Source organism: Lathyrus oleraceus, chromosome 2, assembly GCF_024323335.1.
Source record: "Lathyrus oleraceus cultivar Zhongwan6 chromosome 2, CAAS_Psat_ZW6_1.0, whole genome shotgun sequence".
NCBI lineage: Eukaryota > Viridiplantae > Streptophyta > Magnoliopsida > Fabales > Fabaceae > Lathyrus > Lathyrus oleraceus.
Window position 1 is genome coordinate 450537188 of NC_066580.1, and position 26930 is coordinate 450564117.

The 26930-nt window shown below is 40.2% G+C and overlaps 2 protein-coding genes across 2 annotated transcripts; one reads left to right on the forward strand and one right to left on the reverse strand.

The window, feature by feature from the left end:
• Positions 1-17225: 17225 nt before the first annotated feature.
• LOC127123674 (uncharacterized) lies at positions 17226-22826 on the reverse strand. Its single transcript, XM_051053876.1, has 2 exons — positions 19134-22826; positions 17226-17888 (listed from the first exon to the last, which is right to left on the reverse strand). The coding sequence occupies exons 1-2, from the start codon at positions 22824-22826 to the stop codon at positions 17226-17228; spliced, it is 4356 nt and encodes a 1451-aa protein (XP_050909833.1).
• A 2027-nt stretch (positions 22827-24853) lies between these two features.
• On the forward strand, positions 24854-26449 carry LOC127121523 (uncharacterized). The gene is made up of 3 exons (XM_051052003.1): positions 24854-25251; positions 25456-25797; positions 25884-26449. The coding sequence occupies exons 1-3, from the start codon at positions 24937-24939 to the stop codon at positions 26361-26363; spliced, it is 1137 nt and encodes a 378-aa protein (XP_050907960.1). The 5' UTR covers positions 24854-24936; the 3' UTR covers positions 26364-26449.
• Positions 26450-26930: the final 481 nt, after the last annotated feature.

Sequence of the window (26930 nt, forward strand, 5' to 3'; positions counted from 1 at the left end):
TTGAGATTTTGGCGAGATATCGACATGAAATTGCCGAATCCGTTGAATAGAGAGAATGTGATTTTGAATACAATGAGATTTATTAAGAACAACACAAAATCATATTTACATATCAGAAAGGTGTATATACTGTACTAAGGTGTATATACTGTACTATAAGACATAATAACAATTTTGACAAAAGCTAGAACCTAAATAAAAACATTACTCAAAACCAAATGGACTCATATTACAAATCATACTAAATTACAAGTCTCCAAACAGAAGTCAATTGGAAATATAGTTTTAACTACCATGATTGTGGCTGATATTTCAAACCATGTAATCAAAATATATAAAAGGTATCATCATTTCTAAAGTTGCTTTCCAATATACACATATGATTGAATTCTTATCATGGTCTATTCCATTTCTTTGGTTCCGTTACCGCATGAGTTTAGCAGAATCATATGCGATTTAAGATAGTATATATAATTAGAACCATTTATTTCTCCTATCAATATAATAAAAACAAAATAAACTAATTAGTGAAAAATGCAAGTTTTCAGAATAACAAAAAAAATTATAGTTCTAATACTACACCAGTATTGTACTATATTGCACCTAACAATAAAGAAGTCTCAAAATTCATCCAATATGAGAAATTAGCTTATGAATCTTAGAAGTTGAAAGAAGCTTTGAGAACATGAGAAATTAGAGCAAAAATGACAGATAAAAGAAAATAACAGTATATAATAAAAAATGAATGAACTTATGATATCAGATCTAGAAAAAGAAATAATGAAAGAAGATGAGGTATTGGTTCTTTGAACACCAACGACGCCATGAAATCGTAGATTTTGTGTCAGATTATCTTGTCAAATATGCAAAGTGTTAGCGAGATTGAGCGCCAACAACGAAAAGAGGGAGGATCCGCTTGTTGTTGGACGGTGAATCGGTGGTGAGTGTATGGTGGTCGCCGGAGTTGATTCCGGTGCAGATTTATGAGCAGATGGCGGCGGAGCTTGGTGGGTTTTGTGGTGTGGTTTCCGATGGTGGGAGAGGAGAATATGGAGGTGTCGTGGTCTCGCCGGTATCAATTTGGTTGAGGGATGGTGTTGTGGCGGCCGGCGAAAATAAAGTCACGGCGGAGGCGATGTGAGAACGACCATGGAGGGGAAGATTGAAATGGAGAAGACGAGCTTCTCCCTCCTTTCTCTTTCGTTTTTCTTTTTATTTTCTTCTTTATTACAGAGATTGAGGGTGAAGTTAGGTTTTTAGCCAGTAGTGAGAGAGGATAGAGGGACGTGAGGGATGTGTGTGAGTGAGTGCCTTTAATGAGAGAGGAAATGTGTAGGGAGTGTGAAGAGTGGCGTGTGGTAGGTGTTTAGCCGGCGCAGAGAGAGACGTGTGTGAGAGAGGAAACGTGAAGTATCCTAATTTTTTTTCCTTTTCTTTTTATATTAATAATTCTTATTATATATTATTTAAAGAAAAATATTTATTAGATAATAATTTAATTTAGAAAAATATAATAATAAGATAAATCTCTAATTTTGAATACTAGAACAAAATAAAATGACCGATTATAAATAGAAGTCGGACGAAAATTTGCTCGAAAAATTAAATCAGACACATTAAAATGATCAGCACAAAATATACTTATTGAAAAAATACAGCGTTTCTTCAAATGCTGAAATAAATTTTCACCGGTTAAAAGGCTCAGGCGGGTCAAAATGCAACCGAAACAGTCGCTGAAAAATATAACGAGCACACCAGGTTAAACTACGTGAACCGTAGATTAATAATACTGGTGTCTGTAATTTTAATTTTGAAATTTTTTACCCGCTGATTTGTGCATGTTCTTGAGAAAATGATTCAACCGATTTGTCTGTATTTTCAATAAATTTATCCTGACTGATATTTTAGTTATTATTCATGATGGAATGCATATCATGTTGTGCATATGATGCAAATTAAAAATGAAATCGATTTTACAAAAATTTAAATATGCCCGGACAAAATTGGGGTATGACACCAAGGTTTTTGGATATCAGATGTATGTTACTGGTTAATCCACTCGTCATTAGTTCCTCTCTGAACCTGTTTCCATCTCTAAATCATTAGAATCGTCATATATTCCGTCTCTTAACCTGAGACTTGTCATTGAACCGAAGTCCGTCACCATCAAACTCGTCACAGGTTCTATCTTTGAACTCGAGACTCGTCAATGGACCAAAGTTTGTCACTCATCTCTGATATACATGATGCATGAATGCAAAAAATAATACAAATTTAATACCCGTCTCAACCTCCAAGTCCCATACTCATCTCAGGTTCCTCTATGAACCTAAAGCATTGCCAATACAAGGCCACAACAATGGTTCATCTCCGAACCAAACATCCTAACATAAACATTGCCAATAAAGGACACAACTGTGATTCCTCTGTGAACCTCTCATCTCAACATAACTCAACAATTTAATTATAACTTAGCATAATAGTTAAATATATAATTTCTCAACAATGCTCATCAACAAGGTAAAAACATCATCATACAACCAGTAACATTCAACAAGGTATGCTCATAACTCAACAAAGCTCACAAATAACTCTACCACTTTTTATTAAAAAACTATGAGTCATAAGGTGTACTATAACCTTAACTCATTTACTCTCCAACTCAACTTTGAACACATCATATGACTCAAAAACTCAACTCATTTAATTCAACACATCTAAACATATCAAACTCAGCTTTAAACATATCAAATAACTCAAAATTCAACTTATTTAATTCAATACAACTCTAAACATATCAAACTCATCTCTAAGCATATTCATATCTTATTTCACACAAATATATCATAAAAATATTGGACTTGTGTCCTAAAACATTAACGACTTAATTCACATAGTATCTTATCAAAACATCCCTAAAATCGTGTTTCATGTTAGTCATACATCATATCCGAATCATTCTTTAATATATCAAATGGGATCGGAAGCAAGTAAATGAATATGTTTTTAAAAGATTAGAATTTTTATTATCAGAATATAATTTTTATTTTTGGACTTAAGGTCCCAATTGGTACAATTTAATCAAACAATGGAAACTAGTACCGACACCGGGTAGAATATTTTTTCATACTTGTTACTAGTATTTATACTAATAAACTTAATGAAATTAGATACTTATTAATTCTAATATGTAGGAGATTTTATCTATTTTTTTATGATATAAATTTTACTCTTAAAAGACTTACAAAAATCAAGTTATGCTTTAAACAAGACAATCAACGCATAACTAAAATTTGACTACGCTTCTAGTATAAAAACCACATATCCACTATTGTTGTAGCGCTAACATACTCAATTATATCACTTCAAAAGAAAGATTATCACATCATACTTCTAACACAACTGACCGCACCTCAAACTGACTTACGAAACTCAAGTTACACATGAAATGAGGCGGTTAATCCCCTTTTATGTATACCTGTAATTTCTCTTATTCTTCCCCATTGAAACAGATCGAAAACTCTATTGTTTGTGTTCCAATAGTCCTAAAACACATAGCAACTCATAGTACTCGAATCATACAGTAATTAACACATAAAAACACCGAATTAACACTATCATATCAATCCATCATGCTTTCTCATCAACACACACATATGCATATGAACAACAACATCTTCAATTTCATCATGGCATACAATCATACGAAATTCATATCAACATTAGAAATTAAGCATGATTAATACAACCAAAACTGAAACACATCAATATAATTGTGGAGGTTTTGCACAACCTGTTGGAGGAGTTTTTCACTAGGAAGAATTGAACATTGTGAGACTTCTTCTTTTTAGAGCAACACCTTTGTGAGAGGCACACCACATATTCACTTAAAATCTTAAGGTGATATGTGGGTGGATTCTCTCACTTATAAATGATTAAGTATCCATATTTCCAAATAATGTGAGACTATTACCCACACTACTCACACTTTCTATATTCTCAACACTCCCCCTCAAGTGGAAGCTCTTCTTACTTCCACAAACTCTTGTACTGCACTGAACGTTTCTTACTCAATGTAGCATCGTTGACATTCTTCAACGGAACATTTCTTACTTAACGCCCTTATGGAACCGTTGACTTTTGATACAAGTAAATGGGTCTCTTTCTCGAACCAGGCTCCGATACCATGTGTTGAGGGAGTTTTTCACTAGGGAGCATTGAACATTGTGAGACTTCTTCTTTTTAGAACAACACCTTTGTGAGAGACATACCACATATTCACTTAAAACCTTAAGGTGATAGGTGGGTGGGTTATGTCACTTATAAATGCTTAAGTATCCATATGTCCAACTAATGTGGGACTATTACCTACATTATTCGCACTTGTTATATTCTCGACACAAACCTTACACAATTCAACCCTTCATCAATGGAGGAAGAGGAAAAAGGAAAAAAGGAAATAGGTGAATGATTCCTCTCTAACTTACATCCTTTAACACCCATAGTATGAACAGTTCCTCCTCTTACCTCAAATTCACAACAAGCTTCAAATTACGACAATGAGATCTTTGTCTCTTCTCATACTTCGTACTCTAGTAGGATTCTCTCTGACTCTGCTGACAGCTTATTCTCCCAAACACAACTCTAACTCTAATTCTCCTCTCTTTTTAAATAAAACCATATTATTTTTACTAATTCACTAACTCCCTTTAATTCTCATTAATTCCACCATTTTCCTTAATTTTACCTTAAAATTTATTTTTCTCCCCACAACTCAATTTATCTCATTTGTTCTATTATTTAAATAATTAAAATTAATGATAATTCTAATAAAATTCTATCCAGCCTCAATAATACCAATAATTTAATATATCACTCAAATAAAATAATAAAAGTATTTTAAACTTAATTAAAAATAAAATAATCAAAATCAGGATGTTACAACTCTCCCTCACTTAAAGAATTTTCGCCTTTGAAAATTTCTTGATAAAAATATCTCTCGATAAGACTCCTTCATCTAGTTCTCTAACTCACACGTCATGCTAACCCTATCAATGATTGCAACAAAAGAGATACCAATCACGAGACATGTGCCTTGAATCAAATTATTTTCCCTCGAAACCTCCACACCACTAAGAGAAAACACCTTCCCACTAGCTCGCACGACATTTGGCACCTTTCTCGGCTTGTGGTACTGGGTACTTATATGACCTGGTTCTCCAAAGTTGAAACAAGTCAAAATTTCACCCTTGCACTCAGCAGAATGATGTCCCTGCTTCCCACACCTGAAACATCTCGGAGAAGCAGAAACTCTTTTCTCGCTTGTTCCACTCCCACCTGCAGTCTTCTATTGGAACTTCTTATTCCCTTTTTCAATTTGAGTCACATATGTCTTACCATGATTCTGACTCCCACTCTTCTTCTCACTCACACTCGTGTAATAAGCAGATTTGACTCTATTATCATCATCATAAATTATGCACTTGTTCACCAGCACTTAGAAACGAACGATCTCTTGATAGCCTATGAACTGCTTGATCTCAGGACGTAGGTCACTCTCAAACTTCACACATTTAGAACCCTCGACTTTCACTTATAGTGAGGAAAAAATCTCAATAGTTCCTCAAACTTAGTTGCATAGTCAGCCACATTCATATCACCCTACTTCAGTTCCAAGAACTCTATCTCTTTGCAACTATGATATTCAGCTGAAAAATATTTTTTCCAAAAACTCTTTCTTGAAACTAGCCTAAGTAATTTCCGCATTATGTAATTATATCTCACATATCGTGGATACAATTACATAAATTTTCCCATTTTGAATAAAATATAATAAATCTTAATTTGCATGATTGTAACTCACCTATCGTGGGTACAGTTGTATAAATTTTGTTTGATAAAATAATTAAATTTATTTTAATTATAATAAATATTATATTAATAATAGTTATACTCTATCGGAGTGTTATTATTAATATAGTTTTTTGTTCAATATCCTTGTAATTTATGATTATGTAAATTATGATTCAAGTATTCAATCAATATTAGAATTTTTCGTGACATAATATTTGTAATATATTGTTATATTTCTTATTTAATATTGTTGATACTATTATTTGAGATTATAATAAATAAGAAATCAATTTAAAAGACATGTAATACTTTATGAAATTTAATTATTTATTTTTATGGATTCTCTTTTACTTATGTAAGTGATGGACATACCCTATATATGACGTTGTTTGACATTATCATTGTGTGATAGAGGAAATAGTTGAATATTTATTTAATTTTTTTTCAAAACTCTTGATCTTAGTTCAACCATTATCTTCTATCAAGTGGGAGAATTTACATGTCGATTATATAGAAATTAGAAACAAATACTATTTTTTTAATAAATAAAGATTTATTGAGGATATTATAGTCTTAAGTTATTGATGAAAATATGTGACTACTTTTATTATATCATCAATATTATTAAATAAAATAAAGTCTCATTTTTTCCGTTGCGTATAACATAATATGTTTCTCAAATGTATATGATTATAATTGTAACATTTGAGTTTTGAGTGGGTTATTAAGATATTGTGTATAACTATATTAAATTTAAAATTATAGGGATTTGATCTCACTCAAATGATGGTAAACCTTTAATATGACTATTATACTCTTTTATGTGAAATTATTTAAATAATTATATATTCTATTTACGAGCAAGATATGTTGTTGAGTTTGTATAACTCTAATGATGATATATTATACAACCATTTCCCTATATAGTTTTGCACTAAAAATCAAATTAGTATTTCATTTTATAATCATGATATTTAATTCTAGTGGACTATGATAAATCTTTATTCTATTGGATAGGGGGAGTGTGTCTGTACATAATTATATAATCTAAAAAATTTAGTTTATTATTCTCATATTGTCATATATTCATGTGTGCATTATAATATGACATATTCTAACAAGATTTCAAAATACACAATAACTCTAAGAAGTCTTATTCCATTATACTGAGATATATATTATTCTATTAATCTCAGGAAACATAATAATTTGATATTTAGGTCGATATTAAAAAGACACAATAATTCTTTAGAATGCAATAATATTGTGTTATTCTATCTTCAACCTCCACACTCTTGAGGTCTTAATTACGAAAGTACAAATATAATATCAATAATCCTATCGCGTATAATATTGAGTTATAAAAGTACTTATGATAAAATGTAATTACTCTGTTAATAGGGTACATGTATACATAATTACTACTCTTAGACCTATGTGGATATTTTACGACCTTTAATTTAAAAACTCGTTATTAAAATTACTAACAAAGGACTTATACACATGTGTAAGTCTTATAATATTTTGGGTTAGTGGAAGTTTATCATTAGCATAATCATATGCTTGTTCCATATTTCTTTTAAACTTAAATATTTTACTCTAAGTTCATCATTCTTTATATAATTTGTGAGTCTTTAACATGTATGATTTGTTTTTCCTATCGGATACAAATTCTGCAACGTTGAAGCTTACTTCTCTTTTTGATTGATTAGTGTTTTGACCATTATTAGTATTCTAATACTAAAATTGATGTTTTTTTTAAAATTGATTATTGTTATCTAAGTGAGAGATTATTAGATTAGTTATTTAATTAATCAAATGGATTGTCATAATCAATTATAGTATGGTCAATGGTTATTAAACACTAATTACTATAAATAATTTAATTGTGTTTTGTGCCTGAATTGATCTTAATGGGTTGGATCATTCAATTAAGTCCAATGAGAGGTCACTACCCTCAGCCGTTTAATTATTTAAGCATTGTCTCACTAAACAATTAACATACTCTAAAAATCCTATACGACAATGAGGATAATAATCCTCTCATATTCATTCATTTCATGATCGTCTCTCAAATTCTACAAGGTACACCATTCTTATTATTCTTGATTATAATTATAATATAACGATATGCTATAATTTGTATCAACTATTATCAATTTAATATATTTAAATTATTTAGGGGGGGCTTGTAGATTTGTATGCTTTTTTCATTGTATAGATTACTTATAATTTTTTCAATAGTTTCCTACACATGTGGTGATAGTAAGTGGGCTACTTTCAACAACGGGTAAAGGTCCGTGGTGAAAATCTGGATAGCGCACTACATTTCAGCATGATTGGAAATTTCAACCACGGTGAAATATAGTCAGCCCACTTAACACCGCGATTGGAACTTCCAATTGTGGTGATATTTCAGTCAACCCACTTTTAACCACGATTAAAAATTCCAACAGCATTGAAAAGTCAGTCAGCCTAATTTTTCAATTTTGCCACATGTTTTGGCTGACTACATTGATAACTTCCATCATAATATATAATATTAAATATTTTTAATATAACAACAACAACAACAAAAACAACGACAACAATAACGACGACGAAAACAACAACAACAACGATGACAACAACAACGACAACGACAAGGACGGCAACAACAACGATAACGACAACAACAACAACGACAATGACAACTATGAAAACAACGACAACAATAATGACAACGAAAACAACAACAACAACAACAACAATAATAACAACAAAAACAAAAACAATAACAACAATAAGAAGAACAACAAGAAGAACAAAAATAACAACAACAACGACAAGAAGAAGAACAACAAAAATAAAAATAACAACAACAACTACAAAAATAGTTTATTAAAAATAGTTTAGCAAAAATGGTAACCACTATACTTAGATACAAAATCAGAAGTATAGCAGTTGTGCAACAACCATAAAGGTTATTAAACTCTTAAGATTTCTAAGATATAAAAATATAAGAAATCTTAAGATCTTATGCAATAACAGTTATAAATGAAAGCTCAGAGTTATACTCAAGATATTCTATTGCATTGTTGTACCCCTTCCTTCAAATCTCCAGCTTCCTTTTATAGAGGTAGAGAAAGAATCGTTAGAGGGTTTGAACATAAGAGAGAAAACTTAGTGAAGAAGTGTGCCAAGAGAGATGTTGGAGAATGTATCTCGTTTAAAGCATTGTCCACTGAATAATGGAATTATTCACAACACCTTTTGATAAATTAGGTATCTAGCAAAAGGTATAACAAACTGAAGAGGTCACGTCACCATTCCTTGAGCCTTGCAAAATGAAACCATAGTTGACTTTGTCTAGAAATTTAGGGCTTTAACAAGACTAGTATGTTTTGGTATAATGTATGGATCATATGCTCTTCAAACAATCAGAGCCTGAGCTGTCACCAGATGCAAGAACATATGACTAGACTTTTATCCTTTAGAGGCTGATGAACATGTTCAGAGTCATCAGATTCTAATCAATAAGAATCATACTTATATTGCTTCTCCACATATGCTTTCAATTAGGATTAATTCTATACTTGTGATCATGCACACTTGAACATACGTTAGTATACCCATTTGTTCTTTAGGTACTTTGTTATCATCAAAATCCAAGGGACATGAACAATCTTGTTCCAGCAACAACAACAACGATAACAACAATGACAATAAAAACGACAACAACAACAACAAAAACAACGACAACTACAATGACAATAACAATGACAACAATAATAACAACAACGACAATAAAAACAACAACAACAACAACAACAATGACAATGACAATAATGACAACAACAACAACAACATCACTGATAACGATAACAACAACAACAATGAAAACAGTGATGATAACAATAACAACAACATCATCAACAATAAAACCAACAATGACAACAAAAACAACAACAACAACAGCACCAGCAAAAAATAACAACAAAAACAATAACAAAAATAACAAAAAATAGCAAAAACAATAACATCATTAACAACAACAACAACAACAAAAACAACAACAATAACAACAACAACAACAACGATGACAGAAACAACTACAACGACAAAAATAACAAAAATAATGACAACAACAACAAAAAAAACGACGACGACAACAACAATAACAACAACAACGACAATAACAACAACGATAATAACAACGACAATGACAATAACAACAACAACAACGACAACAGTAACATCAATGATAAAGACAACAATAACAACAACAACAACAACAACGATGATAACAACAACAATAACACTGCCAACAACAATAAAAACAACAACAACAACAACACCAAAATCAATATAATCGTTAAACATTAAATCTCAATAACAACAACAGAAAAAAAAATAGAATCGTTAAACATTAAATCTAAACAACAACAAAAACTAAATAAATAGAATCATTAAATATTTAATCTCAAAAACAACAATAAGAAAACAACAACAACAACAACAAAATCAATAAAATCATACAACATTATATTTCAACAACAACAACAATATTAAATATTTTTCCTGACACAACAACAAAAACTAACATTGTTAGCTTGAATTCATGTTTTCTCTGACTCGTTCGAGTTAGAGAATATATGATGGAGTTTCAAAAGTTGCTAATGAAAAAAAAATGTTTTTGGGTTTCGTTTTTTGAAGAAATGATATTTTCAATTATATTTTAATGGAGAAATAGAGTTTCGTAAATGAAAGATGAATTTTGGAGGTAGAAGATGAAGTTCGTCTAAATTCGTCTAGGGAAAAAGTGAATGAAAGTGAAGCATTATATATCTTGGAACAACAAAATTGGGTAACTTTTCACCATGATTGAAATTTTCAACCATAAGAAAATATAATTTATTTTTTTATTTTAAAAAGAATAGGAAGGCGTCACTTTTCATCATAGTTGAAATTTCAATCATGGTGAAAAATGACATAAAAATAAATATTAAAAAAAACTTGATGGTGCTAGGATTCAAACTCATGACCATACGTCACTTTTCACCCTGATTGGAATTTCATTCTTGATAAAAAGTGACTTAAAATAAATAAATAGATAAATAAATAAATAAAATTGTTGGTGTCAGGATTCGAACACATAATTAGGCACCACTTTTTACCACGGTTTAAAATTTTGATAATGGTAAAAAGTGGCTTAGAATAAAATAAAATAAAATAAATATACCTAATTCAATAGATCTACCACGGTTGATACTTTAATTGACGTGGAATTTTATTACGAAATCTTGTGAATTTTTGGTTACTTTTGATCTTCAATTGTATGAAAACTCTTCCCTAATGTTTCGTAAATTTATCTTATTCATCATTCTACAAGGAAATTTAAGTCCTTAATGTTGAAGAAAACTTATGATTTTATTCTTAAAAATTTAAATGTTATTATTCTATAAAGATTATTACAAAAATGGTTACAATTTAAAATTCTTTAAAAAAAATAGCTAATGTTTTTTAAGTTGTAAAAATTGGTGGGAGATATTGTATGATTTCTACCACAAGTAGGACTACAATCACATGAATCAAATCTCTATTCAAATTATAGTGTTTCAAGAAAAAATTGTTGGGAACTTTGAACCCTAAATAAGAAGAAGAATTTTGGAATTTGAACTCTAAATTATTTTTTAACTTTTTTTTTTCCAAGTAACGACCATTTGTAATATGCTCACATAGGCAATTAACAATAACGTCAATATATTACTAATGACGTTGAGAAAAAATTAATATGATTAGGTTCAACATAATAAACTTTTATAAACATAAAATACCAATTTGAAATATATATATATATATATATATATATATATATATATATATATATATATATATATATATATATATATATATATATATATATAGTTTCTCCTTAAAAAAAAAGTTAATTAGCGTGAAAATGGAAAATCAATCCTCAACAACCCCATCATTAATGTAGCTTCTCCTCCTCTAATAAGTAAAATTCTTAAATATAAATGGTGATTCTCTTATCCAATGGGGACTTTTCAACATGGTTAACACCGAATAACAAGTTGAAGATGAAAAATAAGAAAATGTTCTTGATGATATGGATTCTTTCATTTCTTGGTATGTTCCAATAAATTTTTCATTGCATTCTTCATCTTGATGCATATGTTAAAGATCACTAATCACTATGATAAGGATTCGTATGTGTACCCTGAGAAAAATAACCATGATGATGATTTATAGGATGAGTTTGGTTCTTGGGATGTTAGGAATAAGTTAGGGAGGTAAAGGATAAGAAAATTGAATGGGGAAAAGTTTCTTCAAATGGTTTCCTTATCTTTTGTGAAGTCTAGTTTTGTTCATCGCAAATATGGTTTTGACTTATTATTTTATCAAATTTAATCACATATAAGTGTGCGTGCGTGCGTAAAGTTATATAAACCAAAAAAAAAATATATTTTGATTTATTTTTTAAATAAAGTTGGATATAACCAGATATTTTATGGTTGTTCTGAAAAAAAACATATAATATCTACATGTTATAATATTTTGTGGGTATATAATGGTGATGGCCTTATTCTATAATCTATAGATTTAAAGTTTAAATATTATTGAAGACGGTAGAATTTAATGGAATTTTTTATCAAAATAATTTATATTTTAAAAAAAATCCTAAAATAACTTACATTTTAGACAATTTTCTAAAGACGTTTGCTCTCTAAGTTAAAGAGGTGACGTCAATTGGATTGGCTTCTACATTTAGTGTTGTCAACTCAATTGGCATCTATGTGTTTTTTTAAATGTAGTCGTCAATTGGATTGACACCGGTTTGTATTGTATAATTTTTTTGGGTTAATAATTGACATGTTATATAAAAGTCGAAATCGAAAATAGTAATATTAATATTAGGTTGCGTTTACATACGAAAACTAAAAATACTATTGTTGTTGACCTAGATGACCCAACCGACCATCGGTTCTACGTCCCCTAGCTATCCTAACGTGTGGCCCTAGCCCATGTTGTTGATTCATTCCAGGTGTATGAGTATTTGAGGACCCAGGAACAACAACACCACCTGCAACAGATTTTCTAAGAAGTTCAGACAATTCCATGTATTCATGTGTATGCAATGAAAGACTATCATCATAGCTGAGTTCGTGATCCATGCCAGAGTAGTTGGGGCATGTTTGAGTAATTGGGGTGTGTTTGAGTAATTGGGGTGCGACTGGGTCGATTGAAGGGTGACATTGGTGTGAATGATTCGTTGGAGAAAGGTTGAAATGGGGGTAGTGGTGTTTGGTAGGTGATCTCACCTGATCAGGAGGGCCTTCCACGGTCTTGGTTAATGGGCCGGAGAATGAAATGAGAGGGGGGTGTACCTGCAAGGTGCTCCAATGCTTAAGTCAGAAAAGGTACAGAATGAGGTTATCAGAGTGTGAGTTAGAATACCTGCCCCTTTGCCATGAAAGGGGTATTTATAGTGAGCCCCCAGCGCTGGGCCAAGGCTCCTAATGGGCTGGATTAGCTAGGCCCAAGGAGGAGCTGCCAGGGGACGCGTAAGAAGCGTTAAGACCTAGACCAAAGTCTGCCCCCTGGTCCAACTGCCCCTATCCCTAAGGCGACAATATAGGGGAGTTGGGTGACGTGGTGAGTGGGATGCCGTTAGGGCTCTGCCCGACACAACTGAGGTGCCCGCGACGTGGGTTGACGGTGAGTGGATGGAGATCGTATGAGGAGGACCCGCTCGCTGTCCGACACGTGTTTAAGGGGTCGGGGAGACGTTCGTCGGGCGGACTGTCGTCCACCTGACGTATCCTCGTGGTCGTGCGGACATGGTCGTTTGGATGTGGGCTTGGCGAGCATTGGGCCGTGCCGTGCCTAGGGTCATGGCCCAGTCCGGAACAGGAGCCCCCCAAGTCGAGTCTCTGAGCCAGAGGGATGACTTATGTTTCAACTAAGGGTTCCCCGAGACGATGGGGAAGCTTGATCGTTAGATAGGCGAGGTCGTACCAGACCTATTCATGACCGACCCTTTCTTCGGGAATGTCGGGGATGGAGGTGATCGGTTGATCTGCGCCTTCCTTGTAGTAAACGTGGGTATGACGCGGGGAGGTGGCGTCTTGGTGAGTCGAGGAGACGGATAGGTGCTCGGGTCGTTTCAGCTTCTCATCTTTGACAGACGTGTCTCAGAATTAGTGGGGTCGCTTCGTTTCGCGTGCAAAGACGGCGTAGGCAGGCTAGGCAATGATGACCTAGCGTGTTGGTCCACGTGCCAAGCCCTATAAAAGGGGGTTGAGTAACTTCATTTCCACTTTTTCTTTTTGCTCACGCGTTCATCGGAGTTCTCCACATTCTCTCTCGTTTGCTCTCTCAACCGTCTGGACCGCCGTCTCCGCCCGTCCTCCTATCTGAACCACCGTCTTCTGCTCGGACACCACCGTACCTTTTCAACTTAACTATGTCAGGTATGGTTTTCCACTGTGACCCATTCTTTTTCCTTGTTGTTTTCTGTCAAACGCATGCTATTTTCGTAGAAATGTGGTTAGGTTTAACTTAGGGACAGTGTAGTGGACTGTAGGTGTATATTAGATGGTAGAAAATAGGGTTGGGATCCTACTATACCGGGCATAAACTTCATATGCCGGGCAACACCTGCGTAGGTTGTATGAAGTTTATGCCCGGTCTCCATAGAATGCGCGGGCCACCGAGTTGAGCACGGTTAGTGTCCGTCGCCGCTACGCCCTTTCACTTGACCTGCGGTGGAAGGGTGGATTTGATACGACGTCGAATTCACTCTTTCTGTCTGCGTTTCAGGTGTTACCGGGCGCTTACGACCGAGGAAGGAAGATTCTGGGTCCTCCACCGACGACGCGACAATCGCTCGTCTCCCTGTCGGGGATGGGAGTGTCCGAGATGGTACCGAACACGCCTCCTCTTCCGGGCAGGTCGACTTCTCCTGGGTTGCGGACGAGCCCTTGGAGGAGGAATCAGACTTCTGTGACGAAGCCATCACTGCTCACGCTATGGTCGAGGCCATAAACCGGGAGGATCCACCGAACTGGTATTGCTGCGCCCCCAAGGAAGAAGACCGCATTTGTCATCATTTCCCGGGGAAGCAGTTCACCATGTATGAATTTGCTTTTCGTGAGGCGGGGATGAGACTGCCCTTCAGCTCCTTCCAGATGTCGGTCTTCAAGTGGCTCCGGCTGGCGCCGTCCCAACTACATCCTAATGCCCTCGCATTTATGCGGGCATTCGAGTTAGTTTGCCAGTTCCTCGGCATTGGTTGCACCCGGGCTCTCTTCTTCCACGTGTTCCATCTCCAGAGGTCCGGTTCCCGTGGCCGCCACAGTTGGGTTTCTTTCAAGCAGCCCGTGCGTCTGTTCAAGACGTACGAGGATTCTGTTCGCCATTTCAAAAGCCGGTGGTACGTGGTGATGCCGATTACCCGGGCTGCCCTTCACTCTCTCTACTACTATCAACGGGAACCCAACGGGGAGGAGACGCTGATGTCGAAGATACCGCTGAGGTGGCAGCGTGATCATTTCGATCTCTCCACAGCGCATTACCGGGTCAAGTACGCGATGCTCGGCGAGGAGGATAGGCTCGCGTACAAGAAGCTGGTCGATTACGTGCAGAGCTTCAGCTTGGCGTTCTGGGCGAATCGACAGGGCGTGCCCTACCTGGATGAGGCCGGGGAGCTAATCACCGAGACGCGTTATATCAATACGAAGGCTCTGCTCGAGTGTGATACCGAGGAGGAAGCTCTGGCGTTATTGAGTAGGCAGACTTTGTTTAGCTTTTTATTTCTGTTTATGACTTCGGTCGCTAACGTTTGTGTGTAATTTATTTGCAGGTGCCATGCCCAATGCTCGTGATCGGGTGCTGAAGCTGGCGAATCAGGTCGGCGCTCCTGACCGGGTGCCCAAGAAGAAGAAGAAAACTGCGGCCCGTGTCTCGGAGATTGCTGGCGATGCCGGGGTCGGTCCCTCGCAGGCGGCGAGCGTGATTCCTTCCTCTCCTCCTCGGCTTAACCCGATCACCATTCCTGATAGCAGTCCGTCGCCAGCGGCTTCTCCCCTCCATAAACGGAAGCGTCCGGCTGGGGGCCTTACCAGGTCGTCTCCAGGAGGTTCGCATGGACCGGGCAGCTATCTTCTGCCTCCCTGCTATGTGGAACGGTCGTTCTTCAAGGCCGAGGAGTCGATTGCTGTGCCTGCGCCTGAGGCCAAGGCTATTCTGGACCAGGATGTTGCTGCCCGGAGGAAAGATCTGGCCAGGGATATTGCTGCCGTCATCCGGGTGATGGAGACGGCCATGGTTCTGACCGACACTTCGGTCTCCACCGCCTCGCTGGAGGAAGCCCTTTTGCAGGTTCGGACAGAGAAGGAAAGACTATCTCAAGATCTGTCGGACTACAAAGAAGAGCATCAGCTGCAGGAAGGGCTGCGCCAGAAGCTGGAGGAGGTGGAAAGGGAGAGGGACCAGTTGAAGGCTGCTAAGGCGAGCCTGGAAGAGCAGGTGGTCGACCATCAGAAGCTGACCGAGGACAACGCCTACCTACGGGCTCAGGTTGAGTCTCTCGAGGGAAAGGTCCGTCCTCTGGCAGATGAGACCGAGGAGGAACGCGCCTTTGGCTCGCGCGGTGAGCTGCTAGGGCATATTCGGACTCTCAACCAAGATCTTGTGGCCTGCTTCAAAGAGGGTTTCGACAATGCTGTCGAGCAGCTCGGGCTTCTGAACCCTGAGTTGGTGACGGAAGGGTCGGCCTATAACTGCTGCGTCCGGGATGGTGAGATCATCTGCCCGTTTGAAGTGGAGGAGGAGCTGGGGGGAGAAGAGGAAGAAGAGGATGAAGAGGAGCTCCGAGCGGAGTCTTAGTTTATATGTTTTTCTTATCATGGCCTGCGTGCCTTATGTATTTTGGCCTTCGGGCGTTGTAATATGGCCTTCGGGCGTACTTGGCTTCGGCCACTCTTATCGTTTTTAATGCATGAATATTTTCGTTATCATTCATTGTGCTCGTTTGTGTCTGATACTTGTTTGTATGAATTCGTACTCTGCTCGACTTTGTTAATCTCCTTGGTTTAGGGAACCGACGAAGTGTCGGGCTTTGTGCCCGTGGGTATCGAAGCCCGGGTCCGTTGTTCGAACCCTGGTCCCGAGGCTTGGGTCCTCCCATCGCGAGCTGGGTGCCCTGCCAGTCTTGGTACTTCGACGTTGAGCCTTGGTCAAGATCCCAACCGTCGGGGAGGGTTGTGTTTGTTATGTGACCCCGGATCGTTCCCGGGTCTCGTGGTTCCTCCCTGGGGTTTTGGGGACGAAGAGCGTGGTCGTACCTGCCACGTCTCCCCGTGGTGTATTTAGCTGTAATATTGTCTAAGTTTTTCTGCGTTCCATGGTCGAGCGAGTTGTTCTCCTTGTAGGTTTTCTAGGTAATAGGCCCCGTTGCTCGTTTTGTCGCGGACGCGGTAAGGGCCTTCCCAGTTGGCCGCCAGTTTGCCCTCTCTCGGGTTTTTCTGGTTTCTTCTGAGGACCAGGGTGCCGACCTGGAACTCTCTTTTTATGACTTTCGCGTCATGGCGTAGTGCTATCTTTTGTTTGAGGGTTGTTTCCCGGAGAGCTGCTTCGGAACGTATCTCCTCGACTAGGTCGAGCTCGGCTCTAAGGGTTTCATCGTTCATTTCCTCGTCTAGGGGCTCCTCTGTCCTCCTCGTTGGCGTCCGTATCTCCACCGGGATGACTGCCTCGGTGCCGTAAGTTAGTCGGAACGGGGTTTCCCCGGTGGTAGAATGTGGTGTCGTGCGGTGGGCCCATAGGACGCTATGTAGCTCCTCGACCCATGCCCTCTTTGCCTCGCCGAGTCTGCGTTTGAGGCCACGTAAGATTACCCTGTTGGCCGCCTCTGCCTGCCCGTTCGTCTGCGGATGCTCGACAGACGTGAAATGCTGTGTGGTGCCCAGGCTGGCGATGAAGTCCTGGAATCCTCCGTCCGTGAACTGTGTCCCGTTGTCTGTGACAAGTGCCTGGGGTATACCGAACCGAGCGAGGATGTTGCGTTTGAAGAACCGGAGAATGTTCTGCGCGGTTATTTTAGCCAGTGCCTCCGCCTCGATCCATTTGGTGAAGTAATCCACCCCGACGATGAGGTATTTATTCTGATATGATCCGGTGACGAAGGGTCCGAGGATGTCCATGCCCCACCACGCGAAAGGCCATGGGGAAGACAGTGATTTGAGGTCGTTCGGGGGTGCGAGGTGCATGTCGGCATGTCGTTGGCATTTGTCACATCTTTTGACGTGCTCTTTCGAATCGTTTTGCATGGTCGGCCAGTAGTAGCCTGCTCGAAGGGCTTTTCGTGCGAGCGATCGTCCGCCGAGGTGCTGAGCGTTAATTCCCCGGTGTATCTCTTCAAGTATGTCGGGGACTTTCTCTTCCTCGACGCATTTGAGTAGTGGGATGGAGAATCCTCTCCGGTAGAGTTTGCCTTCGAGGAGTACGTACGAGCATGCGCGTCGTTTGACAGTGGTCGCCTCTTTCGGGTCAGCCGGGAGTTCGTCTCGTGTGAGGTAATTGTAGATGGGTGTCATCCAACAGTGGGCATCTCCAATAGCGTTGACCTCGAGTGGAGGCGGTAGTTTGTCGATGCTGGGCCGCGGGAGAATTTCTTGGATTACTGATTTATTCCCACCCTTTTTCCTCGTGCTGGCTAGTTTCGAGAGAACGTCTGCTCGTGTGTTGTGCTCGCGGGGTATGTGTTGAACTTCCCATTTTTCAAATCTATCAAGTTTTTCTTTGACGAGGGACAAGTACCCGAGGAGGTTGTCGTTCTTGGTTTGGTATTCTCCTCGCACTTGTGAGGCCACGAGCTGGGAGTCGGTGGATATTTTTACCTCTTTTGCTCCCAGGTCCTCGGCTAACCTCAGGCCTGCGAGGAAGGCTTCGTATTCGGCTTGGTTGTTTGATGTTGGGAACGCTAGCGCTAACGATACCTCTATCAGGATCCCTTCTTCATTTTCGAGGATGATCCCGGCCCCGCTGCCTGATGTGCTAGAGGCGCCATCGACGAAGATCGTCCATTTGTGGGCGCTTTCTGCTGGAGTCGGGCAGTGGGTCATCTCCGCGACGAAGTCGGCCAGCGCCTGAGCTTTCAAGGCTTTCCTACTTTCGTATTGTATGTCGAATTCGGAGAGTTCTAGTGACCACTTGAGCATCCTCCCGGCCATATCCGGGCGCCCGAGCAGCTGTTTGATTGGCTGATCGGTCCTCACCTTTATCGTGTGTGCGAGGAAATAATATCGTAGTCTCCTCGCTGCGTTGATGAGGGCCAGGGCGACCTTTTCGATTTGCTGATATCGGAGCTCGGGACCTTGGAGTGCTTTACTCGTAAAATAGATGGGCTTTTGTCCTTCGTCGGTTTCTCTTATTAGAACGGCGCTGACGGCTTCGGTCGCCACGGATAGGTACAAGTATAGGGTTTCCTTTTCTGATGGCCGTGACAAGACCGGGGGTTGGGACAGAACCTTCTTTAGATGGAGTAGCGCTTGCTCGCATTCGTCGGTCCAGTCGAAGGTAGCCTCTTTGCGAAGGAGTCTGAAGAATGGCAATGCGTGCTGGGCGGACTTGGCGATGAAACGGGAGAGTGAGGCGAGCACTCCATTGAGCGACTGGATCGATTTTTTGGTTTTCGGGGTCGGAAACTCCGAGAATGCCCGGCATTTGTCGGGGTTGGCCTCGATCCCTCTTTCGGTGAGATAGAAGCCGAGGAACTTGCCTGCCCGGACTCCGAACGTGCATTTCTCGGGGTTGAACCTCATTTTACACTGTCTCGCCTGTTCGAATACCTTCGTAAGGTGTCGAGCATGGGTTATTTCCTCGTGTGATTTAACGATCATGTCGTCCATGTATACTTCGAGCATGTCCCCTATTTCGTCCTTGAAGACTTTGTTCATCATGCGTTGGTATGTAGCGCCAGCGTTCTTGAGCCCGAACGGCATCACGTTGTAATAGTAGTTGCCCGTTGGGGTCATGAACGCTGTGTGTTTCTTGTCCGCGGGCGACATAGGGATCTGGTTGTATCCACTATATGCGTCCATGAAGGACAAGAGTTTAAAACCTGCAGAGTTGTCAACGAGCGAGTCTATATTAGGGAGGGGGAAAGCATCTTTCGGGCAAGCCCTATTAAGATCAGTATAATCAACACACATACGCCATTTTCCATTATTTTTCTTAACGAGGACTACATTAGAGAGCCAGGTTGTGTACTGGGCTTCAGAAATAAAATTTGCCTCTAAGAGGTCTTTTACAGCTCGCTCGGCAGCCTCTGCCTTTTCGGGCGATTGCTTGCGTCTACGCTGTGCTATGGGCTTGGCTGCCCGGTCTACAGCTAGCTTATGACACGCGATCTCGGGGTCCAGCCCGGGCATTTCTGCGGCATTCCACGCGAAGAGGTCGGAGTTCTCTTTGAGGCATGCTACTAGCTCTTCTCTTGTTTCCTCGGGTAGTCCCTTACCTATCTTCACCGTCCTTTCCGGATCGTCCCCAAGAGGAATGAGTTCGAATTCCCCGTCGGGGATTGGTCGGACCGGGTGTTCGAGAGAGCGTTCCTTGGGGAACCTCCCCTCTTCGGTCTCGTCCAGCCCGACGCGACAGTCGAGGTCGATGGCGTTGACTCCTCGGGCGGGATCCTCGGTCTTGAGTTTTTTGTTGTTGCAGTTGCTCTTCGTGCTGACTACGGCCTGTCCTTTTACTGCGGCGTCGTAGCATCGCCGGGCTGCTTCGATGTCACCATGGATGGTGACCACACGTCCCAATTTGGTGTAGTATTTCATCTTCAGGTGGACGGTGGATGGGACCGCAGTGAGTTCGGCCAGTGTCGGGCGTCCAAAGATGCAATTGTAGAGAGACGGACAGTCTACGACCAGGAATTGGATTTTGACTTCCCTGGCCGTTTCTTGTTCGCCGAAAGTGACGAGGAGCTCAACATATCCCCACGGTCTGGTTGTTGCTCCGTTGAATCCTTGGAGATCTGATCCGACGTAGGGGGCTAAGTTGGTCTTGTCTAGCTTCAGAGTCTTGAAGAGGTGGACGTACATGATATCCACTGAGCTGCCTTCGTCGACCAGGATGCGTCGTACGTCGAATCTGGCCATCTTTGCTCTAATCAATAGTGGGATGGCCGAGTTCGGGGATCCGCCCGGGAGTTCCTCCAGGAAGAAGGATATTGGGTTGGATTTTCCCCGGTATTTTGTCAATGTCGCTTTCTGCTCGGGGGCAGTCAGTAGGAGTTCGTCGAACTTGCGTTTGACGGAGAGGGCCGCGGATTCCCCGTTAGTTCCTCCTCCTGATATCACCAGTGTGGTAGGGAAGTCTTCCCAGGGGCTGAGTGCAGTGATCTTGCCCTCGGGCAATGGTTCGGGGGGGAAGAAATCTTCCGGTCGTGACACGCAGAGGGCCACTTGATAGGGAGAGTTGTCGGGGGGTGTGTTTTCCCGGGGTCTCTTCTTCTCTGGCTCGTCGTGTCTGGGAGCTTCGTTCTTCCTCGTGTACTGCTTCAGGTGCCCTTCTTGGATTAAAATTTCAATCGCATCTTTCAGGTGGACGCAGTCTTCGGTCACGTGTCCGTGACTTCTGTGGAACCGGCAGTACTTTGATTTGTCGGTGTGGGGCTTTGGTGCAGACGGTTTTGGGAACCTGACCCTGCCCTGCTTAAATTCAGAGTTGATACATTCTGCGAGGATACGCTCTCGAGGAGCTGTCAGCAAGGTGTACTCGCTATATCTGCCCGCGGGGCCTCTTCCTTCCCGGAGCTCGCGAGGTCTTTCTTCTCTTCGTCTGTCTCCGTTGCGACGGGAAATGCTCGTGTCCTCGCGTTTTGAGTGCTCGGTCTCCCCAGCGTTACGTCCGCTGCGGGCATTGTGTGCCACCTGCTTTTCCTCGTATCTGATGTAGGCCTGGGCTTTATGCAGGAGCTCGTTTAAGGTGCGGGGAGGCTCGATCCCTACGGCTCTGCTAAGTTCACTGCCGGGTAAGAGACCTCTCTCGAGGAGATACTTCTTCATGTGCTCGGTGGTATCTACCTCGACAGCTTCCTGGTTGAATCGCTCGATGTATGAGCGCAGTGTTTCATTCTTCTTCTGCACTATGGCTTCAAGGGTCGCCTCAGTCTTGGGGTGACGACGGGAAGCTGTAAAGTGCCGGGTGAACATGGACCTCATGACTCTCCATGACGTAATGGACTCAGGGGCCAAGCTTTTGTACCAGGCCATGGCCCCTTTCCTGAGGGTCGTTGAGAACAGTCGGCATTTGAGGTGCCCGGTTATATCATTGCGGTAGTCGAGCATCGCGTTGACGTTGTCGACGTGATCGTCGGGATCTGTAGTCCCGTCGTACACAGCTAGGTTTGGCGGTTTCTCCATGCCTTTGGGGAGCGGGGCTTCCATTATTGCCCGAGATAGGGGGCAATGCAAATCTTCCTCGTCGCTCCTTAAGGGAGACAGTTCGTTGTTGTCGGGGCTGTGCCCGCGCCTTGGTGATGTTCTCGCTCGACCACCGTCACGATGGGCGCGTGCCCTGCTGGCGTGGGGTTCGGGAGAGCGACGTCCTCGCTTCTTCGTTGGCTCCGGACGTTGTTGTATCCTACTCACCGGCTGGGGCCGGGCCTCTTGTCGTTCGGCTTCGAGGGCCATGATTCGTTCGTGCTGCTGGTGGAGCATAGAACCGGCCTGATTGAGGGCATTCACCATGGCAATCATTACGGCGTCTCCTTCAACGGGAACGGGAATGGGATGAAATGTCTCTGCCCCTAAATTGTGGGCGTGAGAGACATCTCCGTTGTTTTGGGGCTCTGGAGACGGGGTGGATGGATGACCGTTCCGAACGTCCGCCTCATGGGATGGCGGGCCGTCGTCCATGTTGTAGTTGACGAGGGGACGGCTGTGATCGCTATGTTGTTCTCCGGCCATGTTGGAAGGACAGAAATGAATGAGCTTTTGATCCTCGTTTGATGAAGATGGGGATAGCTAGTTCCCACAGATGGCGCCACTGATCTCACCTGATCAGGAGGGCCTTCCACGGTCTTGGTTAATGGGCCGGAGAATGAAATGAGAGGGGGGTGTACCTGCAAGGTGCTCCAATGCTTAAGTCAGAAAAGGTACAGAATGAGGTTATCAGAGTGTGAGTTAGAATACCTGCCCCTTTGCCATGAAAGGGGTATTTATAGTGAGCCCCCAGCGCTGGGCCAAGGCTCCTAATGGGCTGGATTAGCTAGGCCCAAGGAGGAGCTGCCAGGGGACGCGTAAGAAGCGTTAAGACCTAGACCAAAGTCTGCCCCCTGGTCCAACTGCCCCTATCCCTAAGGCGACAATATAGGGGAGTTGGGTGACGTGGTGAGTGGGATGCCGTTAGGGCTCTGCCCGACACAACTGAGGTGCCCGCGACGTGGGTTGACGGTGAGTGGATGGAGATCGTATGAGGAGGACCCGCTCGCTGTCCGACACGTGTTTAAGGGGTCGGGGAGACGTTCGTCGGGCGGACTGTCGTCCACCTGACGTATCCTCGTGGTCGTGCGGACATGGTCGTTTGGATGTGGGCTTGGCGAGCATTGGGCCGTGCCGTGCCTAGGGTCATGGCCCAGTCCGGAACAGTAGGCATTTGGTTGTTGCATGTTTTGGTTTTGTGATGTGTGGGTTTCTTGACTATAGTAGGAGCGATGATTGATGTTAAATGATCGCTGAGTGTTTTGAATATGGCGGCTATGGTAGGGTGATGTCTTAGGGCATATCGATGTTGGGTGTCTTGATAATGATCTTCTTATTGGCGGTGGCATGGGTATGCTCTTGGTATTGTGGTTGGATGTTTGACATGTTAAAGTCGTAGGTATGTCTGTTTGTGGATCGGTAATCTTGTTGGGTAAGGGATTGTGAGTAACCAGTATGGTAATTTTGTGGGGGGTTACATGTTGAACCAACAAATCAACTCCCTCTATAGTTGCTTGAAACTACAGATGTTTCAAAAGAGCATCTTCGTCAGAGACTTCTCTCTCGAATAAATCACTTTCTTTTGGTGGCGACAAAGACGAACAATTTTTACAATATTACAAGATAATGAGAAAGACATGTGGACAAATGAATCTCATTACACCTCTATTTATACTAAAACTTACACAATACACACCGGTGTCAATCCAATTGACGACTGCATTTAAAAATAATACATATGAGCCAATTAGATTGGCAGCATTAGAGAATAGGCGTCAATTGGTTTGGCACTTGTGCTTTGACGTTTTTTTTTAAAAGCAGAATAATTTAAGAATTAATCTAAAATTGTTGGGGGAGTTTTTTCCACTATGGAGCATTGAACATTGTGAGGCTTCTTATTTTTAGAGCAACATCTTTGTGAGAGACACATCATATATTCATCCAAAACCTTAAGGTGATAGGTGAGTGGGTTCTCTCACTTATAAATGCTCAAGTCTCCACATTAGCAACCAATATGAAACTATTATCCACAATACTCACACTTGATACATTCTCAATAAAAATATGAGTTTTTTAAAAATAAAAATAAAAAAAATTGAATTATTTGGATAAAAAAATTCAATTCAATGCCTCCATGTAAAGAAAATATAAACTTTTCAAAAACAAATAAATCACTTGGATATATCTTGATGTCCATAAGAACTATCTATCACTTTATTAAAGAGTGTTATAAATTTTTCCTTTTTACATTGAGAGAGGTTTAGAATTTAAGATATGATTAAGGAAATAATGCATAGATAAAAAACAAAACTTTATTAGAAAAAATGATAGATTAAATCTTTAAATAGAAACTTAAACAAAAACAATGAAACATAACAAACCATAATTTGTGCCCACACAACACCTATAAACAGGGAGAGTCTTCTAATTAATGACATCCTCTCATTTTTCATACATTAATTAAAGATGATTTAGTTTTTTACTCTAGCCTCTTCTTTAATTTTTCTCTCTCCATCTCTCCATTTCTTCACTCATCTCACATCTTCAATCAACTTCATCCTTGTACATTGTCTTGTCTCTATCTCACACTAATGAAATGAAACAAGCAATTGCAAAGTCATCATTAAGGAGGCTATGTCCAAACATAGATAAAGAAGATGGACTGGAAACTGTTCTCGAAATACCCATACCTGAAGAAATGTTTTCAAACATGGGAAGTACTGTAACATTAAGGTGGCAGAATATGTTAACATGGATGAAGGCTCAAACTGAGGATAGATTGTCTTCTCCTACGGTTTGTGCACGCTTAAATGAGCTCCGGTTTTTGCTTTACCTTGTTGGTTCTCCTCTTATACCTCTTCAAGTTCAATTAGGACATTCCATTCATCGTCCCGTCAGAGATTGTTCAATTGTAAGAACACATATACATATATTTTCTTTATCAACAATTATTATGATATTATTTCTGTTATTCTATCATATATGTGATTCTAAATTTTAATATTGTTTATCTAAGTCACACGTGTGATTAAATTGTGGTCGTTATTAGAACTTTGTATGTGTTTCCATGCATGCTTTTTTTATCATGACTAAAACGGTGGTTGATGTTTGGTAGGAAGCATCAACAGCCAAGTATATAGTGCAACAATATATAGCAGCAACAGGAGGACAACCAGCATTAAATGTTGTGGAAAGTATGTGTGTAATGGGGCAAGTTAAAATTACTGCATCAGATTTTCATCATACTAGTGAAACCAATGAAGTGAAAAAAACCTCGGAAGAAAATGGAGGATTTGTTTTATGGCAAAAGGATCCTGATTTGTGGTGCTTAGAGCTTGTTGTGTCAGGTTGTAAAGTTTGTTGCGGTAGCAATGGTAAGCTTTCGTGGCGTCATTCTTCTAACCAACAAACACCTATTTCAAAAGGTGCTCCTAGACCTCTTCGTCGCTTCCTTCAGGTGTATATATTACTTCATTAAAACATACTTTGTAATGATTTTCATTTGTTCTCGTTGTTGAGTATAACTAAATTATTTCTTTGTAGGGATTGGATCCAAGGGCTACGGCTAATTTATTTTTAGACGCTGCATGTATAGGAGAAAAGATAATCAATGAAGAAGAATGTTTTATTCTGAAACTAGAAACAAGTCCGGCCATTCGTGAGGCTCAAAGTGGTCCAAATTTTGAAGTCATTCATCACACAATATGGGGCTATTTTAGCCAAAGATCGGGTCTCTTAGTTCAATTTGAAGATTCTAGATTACTAACTATGAGAACCAAAGATGATACTGACATTTTCTGGGAAACAAGTTTAGAATCAGTAATTGATGATTATAAATATGTAGATGGAATAAATGTTTCGCATAGTGGCATAACTCGTGTTACGGTTTCTAGATATGGAGAACAATCAGCAAATCACAAAAGAGAATTGGAAGAAAGGTGGAAGATTGAAGAGGTAGATTTTAATATTTGGGGTTTGACTGCTGAAAGCTTTTTGCCTCCATCAAACTTAGGAAAGACATGAAAATTAATTTGTAACTGAATCACATTATGTGTTTTTTTCAAAACAAGAAAATGAAGAAGTAATAAGGATCATATTGTATTTTGTAATGACAAGCACAAAGCTAATGTTGATATAACGGTGGAGTTTAATGCAGTACGGGTACTGATTTTTGAAAAACATGCACATGCCTACATATACTTATTTGTCTTTTGTGAACAGCATGTTTTACCACATTATAATAGGTCACCCACTAAAACATGCATTTATTTTAAAAACTATCCCTAGTTTTATTCTGATCGAATAACACTCATTCTTGTTTTCTAATTTTTCATCTATGTTTGCCATAAACATTTAAATATAGCTAGATATAAAACTTAATTGTCATCCTTCTTCCATATAAATATCAACAAATCAACGAGCATTGACATCCTTTAACTAGAGAGAGCTGACTATTGGATTTGAAACTTCATTCTAAGAGGTCTCATAAGCACTTCTTTATCCATAAGGAAAGGTGGTGGAGTCAATAATAATGAGAGTGTTTTTCATTATGGAATATTGAACACCGTGAAACTTCTTCTTTTTGGAGCA